The sequence below is a fragment of the Pseudorca crassidens genome, chromosome 15 (genome assembly GCF_039906515.1).
Source record: "Pseudorca crassidens isolate mPseCra1 chromosome 15, mPseCra1.hap1, whole genome shotgun sequence".
NCBI lineage: Eukaryota > Metazoa > Chordata > Mammalia > Artiodactyla > Delphinidae > Pseudorca > Pseudorca crassidens.
The window spans coordinates 68479329-68496633 of NC_090310.1; the positions used below are offsets into that span (position 1 = coordinate 68479329).

Sequence of the window (17305 nt, forward strand, 5' to 3'; positions counted from 1 at the left end):
GATTATCTCCTGTGCAACTAAAGAATTTCACCAAGAATAGAAGGGGAGGGATGAGAATTAGGAGATAGAGATCTTTGTCTATAGAAATCTGTAGGGAAAAGGCTCTCTTTCCCTAGCATCTGGGGTTTGTGGTGGGGAGGGTCTGTCTCTAGGGCAAATCTCTGGGTTGGGAGATCAGTTAATTTTTTTTGTTTGTTTTTTTCAAAGCCTCTTTGGAGGAGTGAATCTCTGTGTTTTGGGGAAGGATCTCTGTCCTGTCTTTGTTCTGAGTCCTATCATGATTTGGAGGGTCCGTGTCTGGGAGAAGGCTCTATGGAGAAGTTTTCTTGTCATAGTGGTGGTGGGGACTGCTTCACTCTAGGGCAGAGGGTTTCTGTTTTCTGCCAGGCAGGCTTTTGGGGGAATTTAAGGGGGGTACCTTGGAGCGATTACTAGCATCTCTGCCCAATGTGGTAGAGGTTCTGTATCCGGAGAGGAGATTCTCAGAGACCGTGAGGTGCTGGGGGTGTGGGCAGGGAGGGTTAGGAGGTAGAGGGGAAGCCTGTCTTCTCCTGGAAGCTCCAACGAGATGGTCAAAGCCCTCAGGCCGTCCTACTTGTGCGCTGACCTGAGCTAATCTAGAAATACAGCAGGGGAGGAGGAGACTGGGGTTCTCAGAGAGACTGGGTCTTGGGAAGGGGGTCACTGGGAGCCCCTTTCTTTTTGTTTCCTTCAGATTCTCCCCATCCCGCCCCCAGTCACAGCCACTAGTCCTCCTGTACCTAGGCTGGGACGGCCAGGTCGCCGACGCTGCTGTTTAGTGCCTAAGAGCCCGGGGCAGGAGCCCAGCTGGGAACACACCGAGCCGCGGACCCGCACGGAGACACAACTACAAAAGGACCCCGACAGGCAAAACCGCAAGCAACCCATTCATACATATACACATACAACCCAGCACACAAGCTCTGCGCACACACAGGCTCAAATGCGCGCAGAACTGTGCACTTACAGAATAAACACGGTTACCAAATCTCACCCCCGGAGTCTGCTCAGCTCCAGCCCGTAGCGATACCTGGTACAGTGTCGGTCTTTGTCTCTGGGTCTTTCTCCTGCTCTCGAGCTACACGCAACCCACTCAACAGAAACAGCCTAGGTTTGTACAGCCCCCGGCAGCTGCCGGGCTAGCAGGGCCGGGGCGCACAGCGCGCCTCCCCACCCTGGGCCCGCCGCAAGCCCTTCCTTCCCCTGTGCCAGGCACCAGCTGCGCCCCTCCGCGGCGCGGGCACTCGCAGACCCGCCTCGAGGCTGTTGACAGGTGCCTTCAGTCCTTCCTCCTTCCAGACCCCCAAAGGAAAAGAAAGCGAACAGCCAACCTCTCGCCCTCATTATGCACACGTTTGGAGAATGGTTGGTGGCGAACAACCCGCAGAATCACTTCCATCTCGTCGTCCCTGGACGGGAGGAGACAGCCCCAGTGACCGAGGCCGGGGCTAAGCCTTCTTGAGAGCGTTCCTCCACTTCTGCCGATCACTTCTGCCTATCACTTCTGCCTTCAAGGGGGGCTCGCGACCAGGTTGAAGTGCTGCTGATGGGTGCCAGGGAGACAGAGCGATGCCCAGACGGCCTGGGCCGCCGGAGACAGGTAACTGTCCTGCTGCCTTTCTGGGCGTCTAGACCAGTCCTTGGCCAGAGGATCTGGGGCTGAAAGGCTCGCGAACTCTGGAGGGGGTAGCCAGGGACAGGGGACCAAGAGGATCTGCCCGCTCGGGCCCCCTCCCTCCCTGCGGCGGCGAGGTGGGAAGGGCCAGGATCGGAGTTTAGCACCTCCTCCAGAAATGCAGCACTCCAGCCCCCACCCCGCCCTCCACACCCCTCCTTCACGCGCTCCCTCCTGCTCCCTTCCGTGGGCGCCCTTCTCCTGTCCCCATCTCGGTTCTCCGGAGTCCCTTGGTGCCCCCTTTCTCTTCTCCTTGCCCTCTCCTCACTCCTTTTACCTCCCGGAGTTTCTCCCTCCCCAGCCCCTCCGCCCCCGCCAGATTCTGAGGGGCGGGAGCGCTTTGGGCTGCGCGCGGTTGGGGGCGCCGCGCCAGCTTCGCGTAGATGCTCTGACGCCGCCGCCGCCGCCGCCGCCACCGCCGCCCTCCGCAGCCCAGCCCGCGCCCCGCTGCAGCTCCGCAGTGCACTCGCCACCGCCGCTCCGCCAGCCCCGCTGCCCGCCCTCCGGGTCGGCCTTGAGCGAGCCTCAGACGCCAGCCGAGGGGGTCATGAGCCAGAGCGCCCCGGGGCGCCGCGGGGAAAGCGAGCGAAGATAGCGGTCTCGCGCCCCCGTGGCCCTCACCGCCTTGCCGTGCGTCCCCCGCGTCCCCAGCCCCTTCTGTTCTTTTCTCGGGCCCCGCTGCCGCCATGGCCACCCTGCTCCGCAGCAAGCTGTCCAACGTGGCCACGTCCGTATCCAACAAGTCCCAGGCCAAGGTGAGCGGCATGTTCGCCAGGATGGGTTTTCAGGCTGCCACCGACGAGGAGGCGGTGGGCTTCGCGCACTGCGACGACCTCGACTTTGAGCACCGTCAGGGCCTGCAGATGGACATCCTGAAAACCGAGGGCGAGCCCTGCGGGGACGAGGGCGCTGAACCGCCCGTCGAAGGAGACATCCATTACCAGCGAGGCGGTGGCGCGCCCCTGCCGCCCTCGGGCTCCAAGGACCAGTCCCTGGGAGCTGGTGGCGAGTTCGGGGGCCACGACAAGCCCAAGATCACGGCGTGGGAGGCGGGCTGGAACGTGACCAACGCTATCCAGGTGAGCGCGGGATTCCCAGCTCTGCCTGTCTCCCCGCCCCACCCCCCCCAGATCTGCGCACCAGGCTCTACTCGCAGTAGAGTCCCCTGGAGATCTCAGCCTCAAGACCCCTTCCTGTACCAGGAATCTCGCCTGCCCCCATCCCTTCCAGCCCTGCGCGGGGATCTACGTCCCCAGGTGGTGTCTCCCCACCCCCCATCCGGCCCCCTCCCGCATCCCCGGCCGCCGGACAGCTAGGCTGAGGTTCGGTTAGAGACGCTTTCCCGGAGACCCTGCCGAAGCGAGGAAAACGGGAGGAGGGGGAGTGGGGAGGGGTGAGGGAGAAAGAAAATCAGGATTGGAGGGAACAGTATGGCCTGGGACTCCGGAATGGATTCACAGCTGCATTTTCGGCAGAAAAGGAGAGGGGGAAAGATCTGAGCTGGGAGTCTCCTCCCCCGACACACAAGACACACACGCATAGACAGCGCGCATGCACATAGTCAGGCACACATGCCCACAGCCCCCCTCCCCCGAAGAAACGCTGGTCACAGGTGCACACAATATACACCTATATATAGACCACAGAATTATCCTCAAATGCACCTTCATACACCCCTACACCTCCCCCACACAGAAACACATACCTGTACATACCAAGGGCACACACATAAACCCGTCTGAACATAACACATGCACACATACACAAACTCATGCATACAGGATCCACCCGCTCTCAGGTGCAGCCCTGTCGGGGACAAACAGGTATACACAAACATGCACACACACACACACATATATGTATGACCACACAAGCACATTATGGTCCCTGGTACCTCAGCGCTACCTGCGCACAGACACCCCTCTCGCTCGAAATCCCGGCTACACCGCAAAAAGCTCCTCCGCGTGTGACCCTGGAGAAGCCGCCTCCAGATGCTCTGAACCGCCTCTGGTCTCCAGGCCCGCCACCCCGTCACCCCTACTCTCAACCCTCAGTCCCCACCAGGCGGCGCCGGACTCCGCCGGGAGCGGGTTTGGAACCTGCACAACGACCCCGGGAGCTGGAGAAGGCGAGCAGGCCGCAGCTCGAGGGGCAGAGAGGGCCTCCGCCCCACGCGTCCCCGGGCCCTGCGGCTTGCCTCCCACCTCCCACCCTCGGCGTCCCCGGAGCGTACAGGTCGTTGGGGCGCAGAACGTGGGTTTCCCGGGAGCTGGAGGCCGAGATGGGGTTGTCCCGGGACCCGGGCTCCGCGGGGCTCCTCGGGGCCCTGCTCAGTAAGTGACCCGACCCGAGGCGCCTTCCGTTCCAGGGCCGGGCCGGACGGCCAAGCGCAACCAGGGACCGGGGGCACGCACCAGCTTCGGTTGCCGCCCCCGACTTCACCTGGGGCATCTTTAAAGACCCCGTTCCGTAGGCCTTGATGGAGGCCAGGGTGGAAGGCTGGAGGCCTGCAAGCCTCGGGAACCCTGGATTTCGTTAGCTTTGCTTCCCTACGTGGATTCTAAATCCTTCTTCCACAGCTCTGCCCGCCCGTTCCCGCAGGTTCTGGGTATTGACTCTCGCTTGGGTTCGCCGTTCACAAAGCGCTTGCGCTTTCCCCGCAGGCCCCTAATCCTGCTCGCCTCTACCACTTAGTCCCCTTCCTTAGGGATCGGTCTCTCCGCCCCAGTTTTGGCCTGGCCCTAAGACTGCCCAACCCTTTCTCCCCGTCCCCACGCCTCTGGCCTCACCCCACCCAAAGCCCTTCGCTAGCAAACCCCACGTTCCCACTGGTCTTGCCTCCCTGCCACTTGCCCCACGCTCAGCCCCCCTTCCTCCCTACCCCGTCTCCTTTCTCTCCCGCTGCCGCTTTCAACGGTTTCCCTCTCCAGTTCGACCCTTAGGCACCTGCGTTCCCCTCATTGGCTTCCTTGCACCCCATTCCAGCCCCACCTTAGACTCTGCATCCCCTTTTCCTAGTGGCTCAGGCCCAGCTCTCTACCTTTCTCCTCGTCCTTTTCCGGTCAACCCCCTCCAGCCCCTCCTCATCTTTTTCCGAACCACCCCCAGGTATCTCCTCGTACCCCTTCCCTCTTTGCGGCTTGACCCCTTACTCAGCCCCCTCCCTACCTCCCAGCCATTAAGCACACCTCTCCTTCTCAGTTCCATCCTTAAACACCCCCTTCTCCACCTCTGACTCAATACCCAGGCTCCCCATTAGACCGCTCTACACCTCCACTCCAGCCTATCCTTACCCTCTCCTCCCAGTGGCTTAGGCCCAGTTCACACTTAGCGCCCCCTTCCGGCTATACCCTTAAGTCACTCTCCCAGACCCCGTATTCCGATACAGCATCCACTGAGCTCCCGGGTCTGGTTGTCTTTTCGTTCCGCAGGGCATGTTCGTGCTGGGCCTGCCCTACGCCATCCTGCACGGCGGCTACCTGGGATTGTTCCTCATCATCTTCGCCGCCGTGGTGTGCTGCTACACTGGCAAGATCCTCATCGCATGCCTGTACGAGGAGAACGAAGACGGCGAGGTGGTACGCGTGCGGGACTCGTATGTGGCCATCGCCAACGCTTGCTGCGCTCCGCGCTTCCCCACGCTGGGCGGCCGCGTAGTGAACGTGGCGCAGATCATCGAGCTGGTGATGACTTGCATCCTGTACGTGGTGGTGAGCGGCAACCTCATGTACAACAGCTTCCCAGGGCTGCCCGTGTCGCAGAAGTCCTGGTCCATCATCGCCACGGCGGCGCTGCTGCCCTGCGCCTTCCTTAAGAACCTCAAGGCCGTGTCCAGGTTCAGCCTGCTGTGCACTTTGGCCCACTTCGTCATCAACATTCTGGTCATTGCCTACTGCTTATCAAGGGCGCGCGATTGGGCCTGGGAGAAGGTCAAGTTCTATATCGACGTCAAGAAGTTTCCCATCTCCATTGGCATCATCGTGTTCAGCTACACGTCGCAGATCTTCCTGCCTTCGCTGGAGGGCAACATGCAGCAGCCCAGCGAGTTCCACTGCATGATGAACTGGACGCACATCGCCGCCTGCGTGCTCAAAGGCCTCTTCGCGCTCGTCGCCTACCTCACCTGGGCCGATGAGACCAAGGAGGTCATCACGGATAACCTGCCCGGTTCCATCCGCGCCGTGGTCAACATCTTCCTGGTGGCCAAGGCCCTGTTGTCCTACCCGTTGCCCTTCTTCGCTGCTGTCGAGGTGCTGGAGAAGTCGCTCTTCCAGGAAGGCAGCCGCGCCTTCTTTCCCGCCTGCTATGGCGGCGACGGGCGCCTCAAGTCGTGGGGCCTGACGCTGCGCTGCGCGCTGGTCGTCTTCACGCTGCTCATGGCCATCTACGTGCCGCACTTCGCGTTGCTTATGGGCCTCACCGGCAGCCTCACGGGCGCCGGCCTCTGCTTCCTCCTGCCCAGCCTCTTCCACCTGCGCCTGCTCTGGCGCAAGCTGCTGTGGCACCAGGTCTTCTTCGACGTCGCCATCTTCGTCATCGGCGGCATCTGCAGCGTGTCCGGCTTCGTGCACTCGCTGGAGGGCCTCATTGAGGCCTACCGAACCAACGCGGAGGACTAGGGCACTAGGGCCAGCCCCGGCCACCCTCCCGCCCTCTCCCCGCTGCCCAACCACCCCTCCCCCAACAAACCCGTGCGCCCTGCAGCCGCGCTTGGGAAGCCAAGCTTTAAACATCTCTGGCTCCCCGTTTCTGATTTTGGGGGTTGGGGGCGGGAGGGGATAGGGATCCACAATCCATTGCGTCTGCGTTTCTGTTGTCCTTTCTTTTCCACAACACCCTGGTTTCGGGGGAGGCGGCGGCGCATCTGTGGGCAGGGTTTTCTGTCCTTCCAGGAGGGGCCCCGACACTTCGGTCCCTGTCACCGAGGGGGGGGAAGGGAGGGAGAGGGGGCACAACTCGCAGGCGCAGAAACTTGACCTTGCGGGCACATTTCACAGCCATCAGTGCTTGGAATCTGCAGAGTCTAGCCATTTCCAGCAAGAACGATTCCCATTCCGGAGACATTTCAACCCTTCAGCGGGAAAGGCTGGCCGGGAAATCCGTTTCGGGTGGGCGATTTCCTTCGCCGAAGCGGGGAAGCGAGAAGCCCCGGCGGGGCCGACTTGCTTGCCGGTTTTCAGGAATCCAAACTCATCTTGTGCAATTTATCAGGTTGTGGAACTGTTCTGCTGTGCGTGTGGTGTGCTCGTGGTGAATAAGATGAAATGTATATCAGAAGAAAAAATCTTTCTCTAATTTAGAGTGCGGTGCATAATTATATCCGCAAATAAAGAAGAAACAAAGGCGCTCGCGGCCCTGTCTCAGTTCTGCATTTTTGCACCCGCGGGAATCCTGGCGCTGGGTGGCGAGGGAACCAGCCCTGGCCCACCCCGTGAAGCAAGTGGGGATGGAGAAGCAGTTGTAGTTAAAGAGTCCCTGGAGAGCTCCGGGGAGAGTGAGGGGTGCTCAGCACCAAGGGGAGGCTTTCTGAGTACTTGGGGGACTCAGGCAAAGGAGCACGTGGTGGTGCGCCCACGGTTTCGGTGTGGCCTTGGCTCCCCAGCCGCCAGGACTAGGCTTCCCCCCGCCCAGATCTTTCCCCGGGGGTTGGATCCATCTGAGAATTTGGTGGACGCTCTCGAACTCCAATCCTAAAATAAAGAGGAAGAAAAGGTTTTGCTTATGTACAAAAGCCCTACAGAGTTGTTCAACAAATATTTATAGACAGCCCACCAGGTCTGGGACCGTGCAGGCTGCCAAACTCAGCCCTGCCCTCCTGGAGCTTACAGTCTAGCAGAGGAGAGACAGGCAATAGATTGGGACTCTGAAGTCCACAGTATGACTGCCGGCTGTGAAGAGAGCTACAAAGGAAGTCAGCAGGGCCGTTGTGTATTTCCCAGGGTTTGCCAACCTAGCATCCCAGGCACCTCTCACCCTGGAGAACCCCCCTCAAGTCCAAGGTGGGGTTTACACAGCCACAGTGAAGAGATCTGGCTGTTTAGATTCACCAGGCAGAGCCGTTTATGTCCCAGCCTCCCCTTTTCTTGAGCAGCCTGTTTGAGAATGTGTTTGCTTAAATTACCCAGAGGACCCTGTCCTTTTTTATGCAGATCCTACTGCAAGGGCAGCCCTCCTGTTGCTTCCAGGGGCGCCAGTCCTGGGTACATTGGTATGGATCATGGTCAGACTCTCCAGATGGAATCTGGGAGCTCAGGAAGGCTAGGCCACTCTCAGTGGGAGAGAAGCCACGATGGGAGGCTCTTGATCTCTCCCACCAAGGCAGAGGCCTCATTTGGAATGATTTCTCCAGGTGCGATGGGAGCATAGGAAAGAACGGGGAGAAAGCCTACGCACAGTGGCCATTTCTCCCTGCCCGCTGCCACTGCGTGGGTCAGTGTGTGCTTGTGTGAGAGAGAGCGCCTACACGAAGATGTGCGGGGTTGGGGGTGGGAGGCTGTATCTGTGTCTTGTGAGAGCTTTGATGAATGCGTGTGCTCGCCTGTGTGTGCAGAGCACCCCTGAGCGCGTGCCTGCGACAGAGGTGACCTCGCACCGCCTGCTTCTGCAGCCATCCAACAAGTGTGGAAGCGCAAGCGGGATAAAATTGGGTCCCCTCGGCCGCCTGCGGCTCTGACGATTTGAACGGGCCATTTAAGATGTCCGCTGTCACCCACCTGATGCCCCTTTGTCTCTATTGTCGCGAGTCAGGATCCAGAGCTGATCAGAGGATTCTCAGTTTCCCGTCCCTCTACGCCCTCTGATGCCTCCCAGGCCGGGAGAACTGACTGTTCATCGCCCTTGCCCCGCCTCCGCTACTCCTCCGCAGGTCCACCCACCTTCGGGTACGATCTGAGTCGGAGCTCGGTCTGTAACCTTCAGAAAAAGCCCTGACTTCTGCAGTGGAAGGGAAGGAGGGAGCGTCACGCTGCACCAGCTCCGTCCTTCCCGTCTTTAAAAGGACAAATGAGACACCAGGCAGGCGCTGGACAGCGGCTGCCATCTCCGCGGACTCGCCTGGAGCCGCTGCACTGCCTCTTAGCTCCCGGCTTTGTGCTCAGCTCCCTGGAGCCCGGGTCCCCCACCCGTCACCCTGCGCGGGCCCAGAAAGGCAGAGGCGGGAGAGCCAAGCTCCTAGGAGCCCCAAGGGAAACCCTGCCCCCTCGTGGGCAATACACCCATCCCCAGACTTGCATTCAGGCCGACGGGAGAAATAGACGGCAGGAGAAGATGCGACCCATCTCTGCATCTCCGACTCCTACCCCCAACACCAAAGTGCATGGCTAGAAGTTGAAAAGAACTCCTGAGCTCTCCTCGGGTCCGCCGTGAGTTCGCAATCCGAATTCGAGGGAGGCAGATAGGGCCGGCAAGTTTCATTCAGTGAAGGAATTGAGGAGGAAGGGAATCCACCTCAGGACCAGACCCTTCCCCCCCCCCCCCCACCAGGGTTCCCTCAGTTCCCAACGGTTCTTACGACGAATCCTGGCTCTACGCCCTTCGGACCCTGACCCAGTTCTGTGCTTTGGGAACCACCAAGATCCCGGAGGAAGCCACCACCCTGTCCCGAGCCAGCCCTGCCTCGCTCCCCAGCGGTGAGAGAAGGTGCTCCACCTTTAGATTTCTTTTTTTGTTTGTTTTTAATTTTTATTTTATTTTATTTTATTTATGGCTGTGTTGGGTCTTCGTTTCTGTGCGAGGGTTTTCTCTAGTTGCGGCAAGTGGGGGCAATCTTCATCGTGGTGCGCGGGCCTCTCACTATCGCGGCCTCTCTTGCTGCAGAGCACAGGCTCCAGACGCGCAGGCTCAGTAGTTGTGGCTCACGGGCCTAGTTGCTCCGCGGCATGTGGGATCTTCCCGGACCAGGGCTCGAACCCGTGTCCCCTGCATTGGCAGGCAGATTTTAAACCACTGCGCCACCAGGGAAGCCCTCCACCTTTAGATTTCTAAATGCTTCTTCCCTCCCTGCCACCCCTCACTCTCACCTCCCCGCCCAGTTGATAATGATCGCTTATCTCTAGTGCTTTACTTTCAAGTCCTCCATATTTCAAGTGACATTTCGATGGGGTTTTTTTCCCCCAAAACATAGAAGGATGCTATATCATAGGACATGTTTTGTTAAATGACAAACCCTACCCCAGGGACTAATATGTTCCCCTCTTAGGGGCCTTGGAGGGAAGGAGGGAGTCAACCGGACTCCACGGGCACCAGTCAGGAAGTGGAGAGGATCCAGGCCTTTCTATTGGTGGAGAGCAGGGATCTCAAACGCAGGGCCAGAGACAGGCTTAGGTCAAGGAGGAGCAGGCTGGCTGGACCGGTACGTCCTCACTGGACACCTAGGGGTTAAGGGGGTGGAGCTGCTTTGACCCCGGGGAGCCAGCCTCCGGGGTTCTTCCCACTGCTCTGTATTTTTTCTTCTCCAAAATTACAAAAAAAAAAAAAAAAAAAGTTCAAACATACAGAAAAGGTGAAAGAATTCCACAGCTTAACTTGAACAATTAACATTTTATGGTGCTGGATTACCTGTCCTGTATCTATCCATCAATCCATTCAATAATCCATTTTTTAATGTAAATTTGAAGAATTGAAGACCTCAGTATATTTCCCTCCCAAATACTTAGGCAGGCAGGGTCGGTAAGCGTGACATTCAGATAAGCACAGGACCAGTAGTGGCACAAGGCTCGGCCATACGGAGTCTGAGGCAAAAGGAAATAACAGTAATACAGTCCTGTCTTTAAATTTTATTATCTGTTCATCGTGCTATTTTGAACACATGGTTCACTTTTGAATTTTGATTTTTAAAAAGACTGCATAAAATATGATCTTGATTATTGAATTTTTTGGCATCCTTTTATATTTTGCTCTCTAAACAAATGCTTCACTTTCCCACACTAGTCCCAGCTCTGGGTGTGAGGTTGGCCTTGGGAAATGAGTTCTACTCCCTGGAAGTTTGGATTGAGACTTTTCAAGAGTCTGGCTACAGCTGATGCTACAGAGATGCTGTGGATGCCACCTCTGCCAGTTATGGGGTCCAGGAGGGGCCAGGCGAGGAGGGTCCTCTGGCCAGGGACACCCAGCAGGATGATCCAGCAGTGCTGAAGGCCCAGCCATGTGAGCTTCCAGCAGCTCCCAGCAACCTTGTGCAGATGGGGTGAAAACAGGGCAGAGAGATTGAGGATGCAGAGGGAATGGTACAGACTCTAGACGGGAGAGGAAAGTACAGTCCGAACGGAGAGCACACTTAAAGGAATTGTTACCCAGTACCCGGCACAAGTTCTGGTAGGTGCACAGGATTTATTTATCAAATATTTGTTGAGCATAGGCCACTGGACTAAGGACTGTTCTAGCCCCTAGGGATGCAGCAATAAACAAGATAGACATGGCCTCTGTGGTAGGGGTCAATGCCTTATCCTATGTCCTTAGGTGCATCTGAGTTCACCAGACGTTGTGGACACTTCTCAGGAACCTGACAGCAGACCATGACAAAGTGCCTCTCTCCATCTGTCTCTCTCTCCTCTGCCCAAGGGCTTTCTAGAATACCTTGGAAGAACAACTTGAAATTGCTGGGGAGTTAAAAGCTCCCAAACACCCAGTCAATTGGCAATAAATGAATGGCTCCTGTCCTATATTGGGATTATTTGTGGTCTATTCCACAAGGTATCTCAGATGGTTCCCAGCAGGATTGAACCTCGTGTGTCCACAAGCTCATCAAAGCACCTTTTATTTGGCTTCCCCTCCCCTTCCCTGTCTCCCTTTCCCTACTACCTCACTTGTCCTTTCTGGGATCACCTTCCAAATGATTAACTACACCTGAGTCCTTGTCTCAGTGTCTGCTTTCCAAGAAAGCTAAACTAAGACAGCTCCTGTATTCACAGTGCTTTTAATCTCGGGCAGTGATTCCCAAATATACATCCTTAGACAGGTGCCAGGCAAGGTGAATAGAATCAAATAGGGAGGTTTTCAGAGATTCCTGTTCCCTGCCTTCACACCTAGATTCAGATCTTTAGGTTCCTGATGTGCCACTGGTTTGGGATCACTAATATAGAGAAAGTTAGGTCAATGGACTGACGGATGAACAAGTAGATGGATGTGGGTCAGTGGGTATGTGCTTTGAAGGCCCATGGTTGTGTAGATAAGCCATTGACTAATAAATGGATCAGTGGATGAAGGAAAGATGGATAGACAGAAGAATGGGTCAGGGGATGAACAGATGAAAAGGTGGATCAGTGGACAGATCAATAGGTGAAAGGAAGAAAAGAGGGAAGGATAAATGGGTCTATGGCAACAAACTTTAAGCACAGTAAGCTCCACAAGAGCGGGCATAGTCGCTGTTGGGCTCCCTATTGTATCTCCACTATCTAACACAGGATCTGATATGCAGAATGTACTTAATAGATTTTGTTCAACAAACAACTAAATGAATAAGTAAATAAGTAATTTCTTTTCAAAAAGATCATCAACACATAAATAGTTTTGGAGTCACAGGAAAGTATGAGGTTGTATGGTCACGCCATTCAAGATGGCTGTTCTTTTACTCTCTGTACATCCCCTGCTTGACCAGTCCTTGCTTCACCTGTACCCTAATCCTAGGGCTTAATCAGTAACTACCTATGTGCTTGCTCCCTGCCCCAGCCGCTAGTTTCCCTGGTAACTGATGAGCCAACCTGATGTTAATTCCCCCTATAAATGGTAGCCTCTTTAAGGAAACAATCCCATTTATCACTGCATCAAAAATAATAAAATACCTAGGAATAAACCTACCTAAGGAGGCAAAAGACCTGTGCTCTGAAAACTATAAGATGCTGATGAAAGAAATCGAAGATGACACAAACAAATGGAAAGATATACCATGTCCTTGGATTGGGAGAACCAATGTTGTCAAAATGACTATACTACCCAAGGCAATGTACAGATTCAAAGCAATTCCTATCAAATTACCAGTGACATTTTTCACAGAACTAGAACAAAATTTTTTTAATTTGTATGGAAACACAAAAGACCCCAAATAGCTAAAGCAATCCAGAGAAAGAAAAACAGAGCTGGAGGAATCAGGCTCCCTGACTTCAAACTATACTACAAAGCTACAGTAATCAAAACAGTATGGTACTGGCACAAAAACACAAGTATAGATCAAGGGAACAGGATAGAAAGCTCAGAAATAAACCCTTGCATCTGTGGTCAATTAATCTACACCAATGGAGGCAAGAATATACAATGGAGAAAAGACAGTCTCTTCAATAAGTGGTGCTGGGAAAACTGAACAGCTATGTGTACAAGAATGAAATTAGAACATTCTCTAACACCATACACAAAAGTAAACTCAAAATGGATTAAAGACCTAAACGTAAGACCAGATTCTATAAAACTCTTAAAGGAAACCATAGGCAGAAAACTCTTTGAGATAAATTGCAGCAATATTTTTTTAATCCACTTCCTAGAGTAATGAAAATAAAAACAAAAATACACAAATGGGACATAATTAAACTTAAAAGCTTTTGCATAGCAAAGGAAACCATAAACAAACAAAAAGACAACCCACAGAATGGGAGAAAATATTTTCAAATGAAGTGATCAACAAGGGATTAATCTCCAAAATATACAAACAACTCATGCAGCTCAATATAAAAAAAAATGAACAATCCCATCAAAAAATGGGCAGAAGATCTAAAACGACATTTCTCTAAGGAAGACATATGGATGGGCAAAACATTCATGAAAAAATGCTCAACATCACTAATTACTAGAGAAATGTAAATCAAAAGTACAATGAGGTATCACCTCACACCAGTCAGAATGACCATCATCAAAAAGTCTACAAACAATAAATGCTGGAGAGGGTGTGGAGAAAAAAGAACCCTCCTACAGTGTTGGTGGGAATGTAAATTGATACAGTCACTATGGAGAACAGTATGGAGATTCCTTAAAAAAACTAAAAATAGAGCTGCCATATGATTCTGCAATCCCTCTTCTGGGCATATATCCAGAGAAAAACATAATTCACAAAGATACATGCACCCAAATGTTCATAGCAGCACTATTTACAACAGCCAAGATATGGAAGCAACATAAATGTCCATCAACAGAGGAATGGTTAAAGAAGATGTGGTACATATATACAATGGAATATTACTCAGCCATAAAAAAGAATGAAATAATGCCCTTTGCAGCAACATGGACCTAGAGATGATCATACTAAGTGAAGTAAGTCAGACAAAGACAAATATCATATGATATCACTTATATGTGGAATCCAGAAAGATGATACAAATGAACTTATTTACAAAACAGAAACAGACTCACAGACTTTGAAAACAAACTTCGAAGATGAAAGGTAGCTGGGAGGGATAAATTATGAGTTTGGGATAAAAATATATATATATTATTATATATATATACCTTACTAATATATACTAATATATATAAAATAGATAGTCAACAGGTCAATGAAGATGAGGACTGAAAGGTCACTGCCGAGGGCCTGGGTTCCATCCCTGGTCAGGGAGCTAGGATTCCCGCAAGCCGTGCAGTGGCCAAAAAAAAAAAAAAAAAAAAAAGCCACAGCATCCCCTCTATCCAATGAGCCTATTGGTGGGTTGGCAGAATCTGGGAAGAAGCTGGAAACCCTGTGCTAAGTTCCTTGTCTCTAGCCCAAGTCTGCTGCTTGCCTCCTTAGCTACATAATATCTCTTCCTTTTCCCAGGCAGTGGGCTCAAGGAGCCCTGAGCCAGGCTGAGCACACGGTGTTAGTCCACCATGATGAATCACAGCTCAACAGCCAAATTGTTTTCCTTTTTTTAAAAAAAATTTATTGAAATATAGTTGATACACAATGTTGTGTTAGTTGCAGGTGTACAGTAAAGTGATTCAGTTATACATATATATAAATATACGTATTCTTTTTACATTCTATTCCATTATAGGTTCTTACAAGATATTGAGTATAATTCCCTGTGCTATACAGTAGGCCCTTGTTGGTTATCTATTTTATATTTAGTAGTGTGTATATTTTAATCCCAAACTCCTAACTTATCCCTCTCCCCACCTTTCCTTCGGTAACCATAAGGTTGTTTTCTATGTCTGTGAGTCTATTTCTGTTTTGTAAATAAGTTCATTTGTATCCTTATTTATTTATTTATTTATTTATTTTGCAGTACGCGGGCCTCTCACCGCTGCGGCCTCTCCCACTGCGGAGCACAGGCTTCAGACCCGCAGGCTCAGCGGCCATGGCTCACGGGCCCAGCCGCTCCGCGACATGTGGGATCCTCCCTGACCGGGGCACGAACCGGTGTCCCCTGCATCGGGCATTTACAAGGCTTGCAGGCCTGCGGGATACAGCTCAGCTGAGGCCAACCAGGAAAATGGATGAAAATAAGAAAAGCACTGGGCCACTTTTTAGATTCCAGATATAGGCAATATCATATGATATTTGTCTTTCTCTGTCTGGCTTACTCACGTAGTATGATAATCTCTAGGTCCATCCACGTTGATGTAAATGGCATCATTTCATTCTTTTTTAATGGCTGAGTAATATATATATATATATATATATATATACATACAAAACACATCTTTATCCATTCATCTGTCAATGGACCCTTAGGTAGCTTCCATGTCTTGACTATTGTAAATAGTGCTTCAATGAACATTGGGGTGCGTGTATCTTTTCAAATTATGTTTTTCTCCAGAAATATGCCCAAGAGTGGGATGGCAGGGTCATATGGTAGCTCCATTTTTAAGGAACCTCCATACCGTTCTCCATCGTGGCTGCACCAATTTACATTCCCACCAACACTGTAGGAGGATTCCTTTTTCTCCACACACTCTCCAGCATTTACTGTTTGTGGACTTTTTGATGATGGTCATTCTGACTGGTGTGAGGTGATACCTCATTGTAATTTTGATTTGCATTTCTCTAATAATTAGCGGTGTTGAGCATCTTTTCATGTGCCTCTTGGCCGTCTGCCTTCTTTGGAGAAATGTCTTTTTAGACCTTCTGCCCATTTTTTGATTGGGTTGTTTGTTTTTTGATATTGAGCTTCAACAGCCAAATTTGATGCCCGTTCCCATCACACCCTCCTGGCCAAGCATCAGGCAGACTGGGAAGCAAATATTTCCTTGGAACAGTTTTCTAATGGCTCTATCATCTGAGTCCTGCTGTGCAGGCTCCCTCATGAATAAGAGCATATGCATTGCCTGATCACCTGAATGTGCAGTGTGTATATGTAGTGGTGTGTGTGTGTGTGTGAGTTCAGAGACCAACATGAGAGTGCCTTAAGCAAAACAGAAGTTGTATTTGCTTCTCACATAAAAATCAGAGCTGGTAAGAGGTCCAGACCCATGCTTCTCAAATTTTAATATGCACGTGAATCATTTGGGGATCTTCTTAAAATTCAGGTTCCTGATTCACTGGATCTCTGGTGGAGCTGGAGGTTTTGCATTTCTAACAAACTCCCAGGTGATGGTGAGGCTGCTGGGCTGCAATCCCACTTGGAGGTGCAAGGCCCTGGAGCACTGATTCTCAAATTTTGCTTCCTTCTACCATCATCTGGGGAGATTAGAAAGCTCCCCATGCCCAGGTCTCACCACATAGGATGAAAGCAGAATCTCTAGGGGTGAGACCCAGGCATTAGCACTTTTGAAAGCTCCCCACAGTCATAGGTTGATAGCAATGATCAAAATGTGCTGGTCAGGAATTTATGGATTTCCTTCCCTGGCAGTGGAGTAACTTCTGGGTTAGAGCTCTCTCTGCCTCTCCTTTCCTGGGGCAACTCCATTGTCCACTGTTCTCAGTGCTCTTGGCTTTGCCCTCTGAGAAGTTCTTTCATATCCGTGAACCTCCTGGGGATCTCAGAGAGTATCCGCTCCTTGGGGTGGCACAGCTTTCACACTTGGCTTCCTCCTGGTACAGGTTTGGGATCCTAGGGTTACCTTACAAGTCAAATATATAATTTTGGAGTCCAGGCTTGTGGTTTCTTGACAATACAATTCCCTCAAAACTTAGTGTTGACCCTGTAGGTTCAATCGTGCCCCTCAAAAAGATATGTTGAAGTCCTAATGTCTTGTACCTGTGAATGTGATCTTATCTGGAAATAAGATTGTTGCAGAGGTACAGATGTAATTAGTTAGGATGAGGTCATACTGAAGTAGGGTGGGTCCTTAATCCTAATATGATATGATTTTTTAAAATCTTTATCAGAAGAGGAAAAGAGATACACAGAGAGAGAGATACACAGGGACACATGACAATGCAGGCAGAGAGTGCAGGGTTGGGTCTATAGGGACACATGACAATGAAAACACACACACACATGACAATGCAGACAGGGAGTGCAGGGTTGGGTCTACAAGCCAAAGACTGCCAGCAATACCAGAAGCTGGGAGCGAGGCAAGGAACAGATTCTCCCCTGGAGCTTTCAGAACGAGCACAGGCTTGCTGATACCTTGATTTTGGACTTCTAGCATCCAGGACCGTGAGACAATAAATTTCTGTTGTTTTCAGCCATTTCACTTTGTGGTACTTTGTTATGGCAGCCCTAGGAAACTAACAAACACAGTAGGCTTCTGATCTATCTTCTA

General features: G+C 52.1%; 1 protein-coding gene across 2 annotated transcripts; it reads left to right on the plus strand.

Moving 5' to 3' along the window:
* The first annotated feature begins 770 nt into the window (after positions 1–770).
* SLC32A1 (solute carrier family 32 member 1) lies at positions 771–7042 on the plus strand. 2 transcript variants are annotated; one of them, XM_067708123.1, is made up of 3 exons: positions 771–1621; positions 2403–2775; positions 5128–7042. In XM_067708123.1, exons 2-3 carry the CDS (start codon positions 2461–2463, stop codon positions 6313–6315), a joined length of 1503 nt encoding a protein of 500 aa, XP_067564224.1. In that variant the 5' UTR covers positions 771–1621; positions 2403–2460; the 3' UTR covers positions 6316–7042. The 2 variants fall into 2 exon arrangements, with proteins under 2 accessions (XP_067564224.1, XP_067564223.1); XM_067708122.1 differs by lacking the exon at positions 771–1621 and having other exon boundaries at positions 1829–2775.
* Positions 7043–17305: the final 10263 nt, after the last annotated feature.

Bases quoted from the DNA above. Each gene is read 5' to 3' on its own strand.
- SLC32A1 (XM_067708122.1), top strand. From the start codon at position 2,383: ATGGCCACCCTGCTCCGCAGCAAGCTGTCCAACGTGGCCACGTCCGTA. The intron at 2,776-5,127 runs GTGAGCGCGGGA...TTCGTTCCGCAG, and splicing joins ACGTGACCAACGCTATCCAG to GGCATGTTCGTGCTGGGCCT.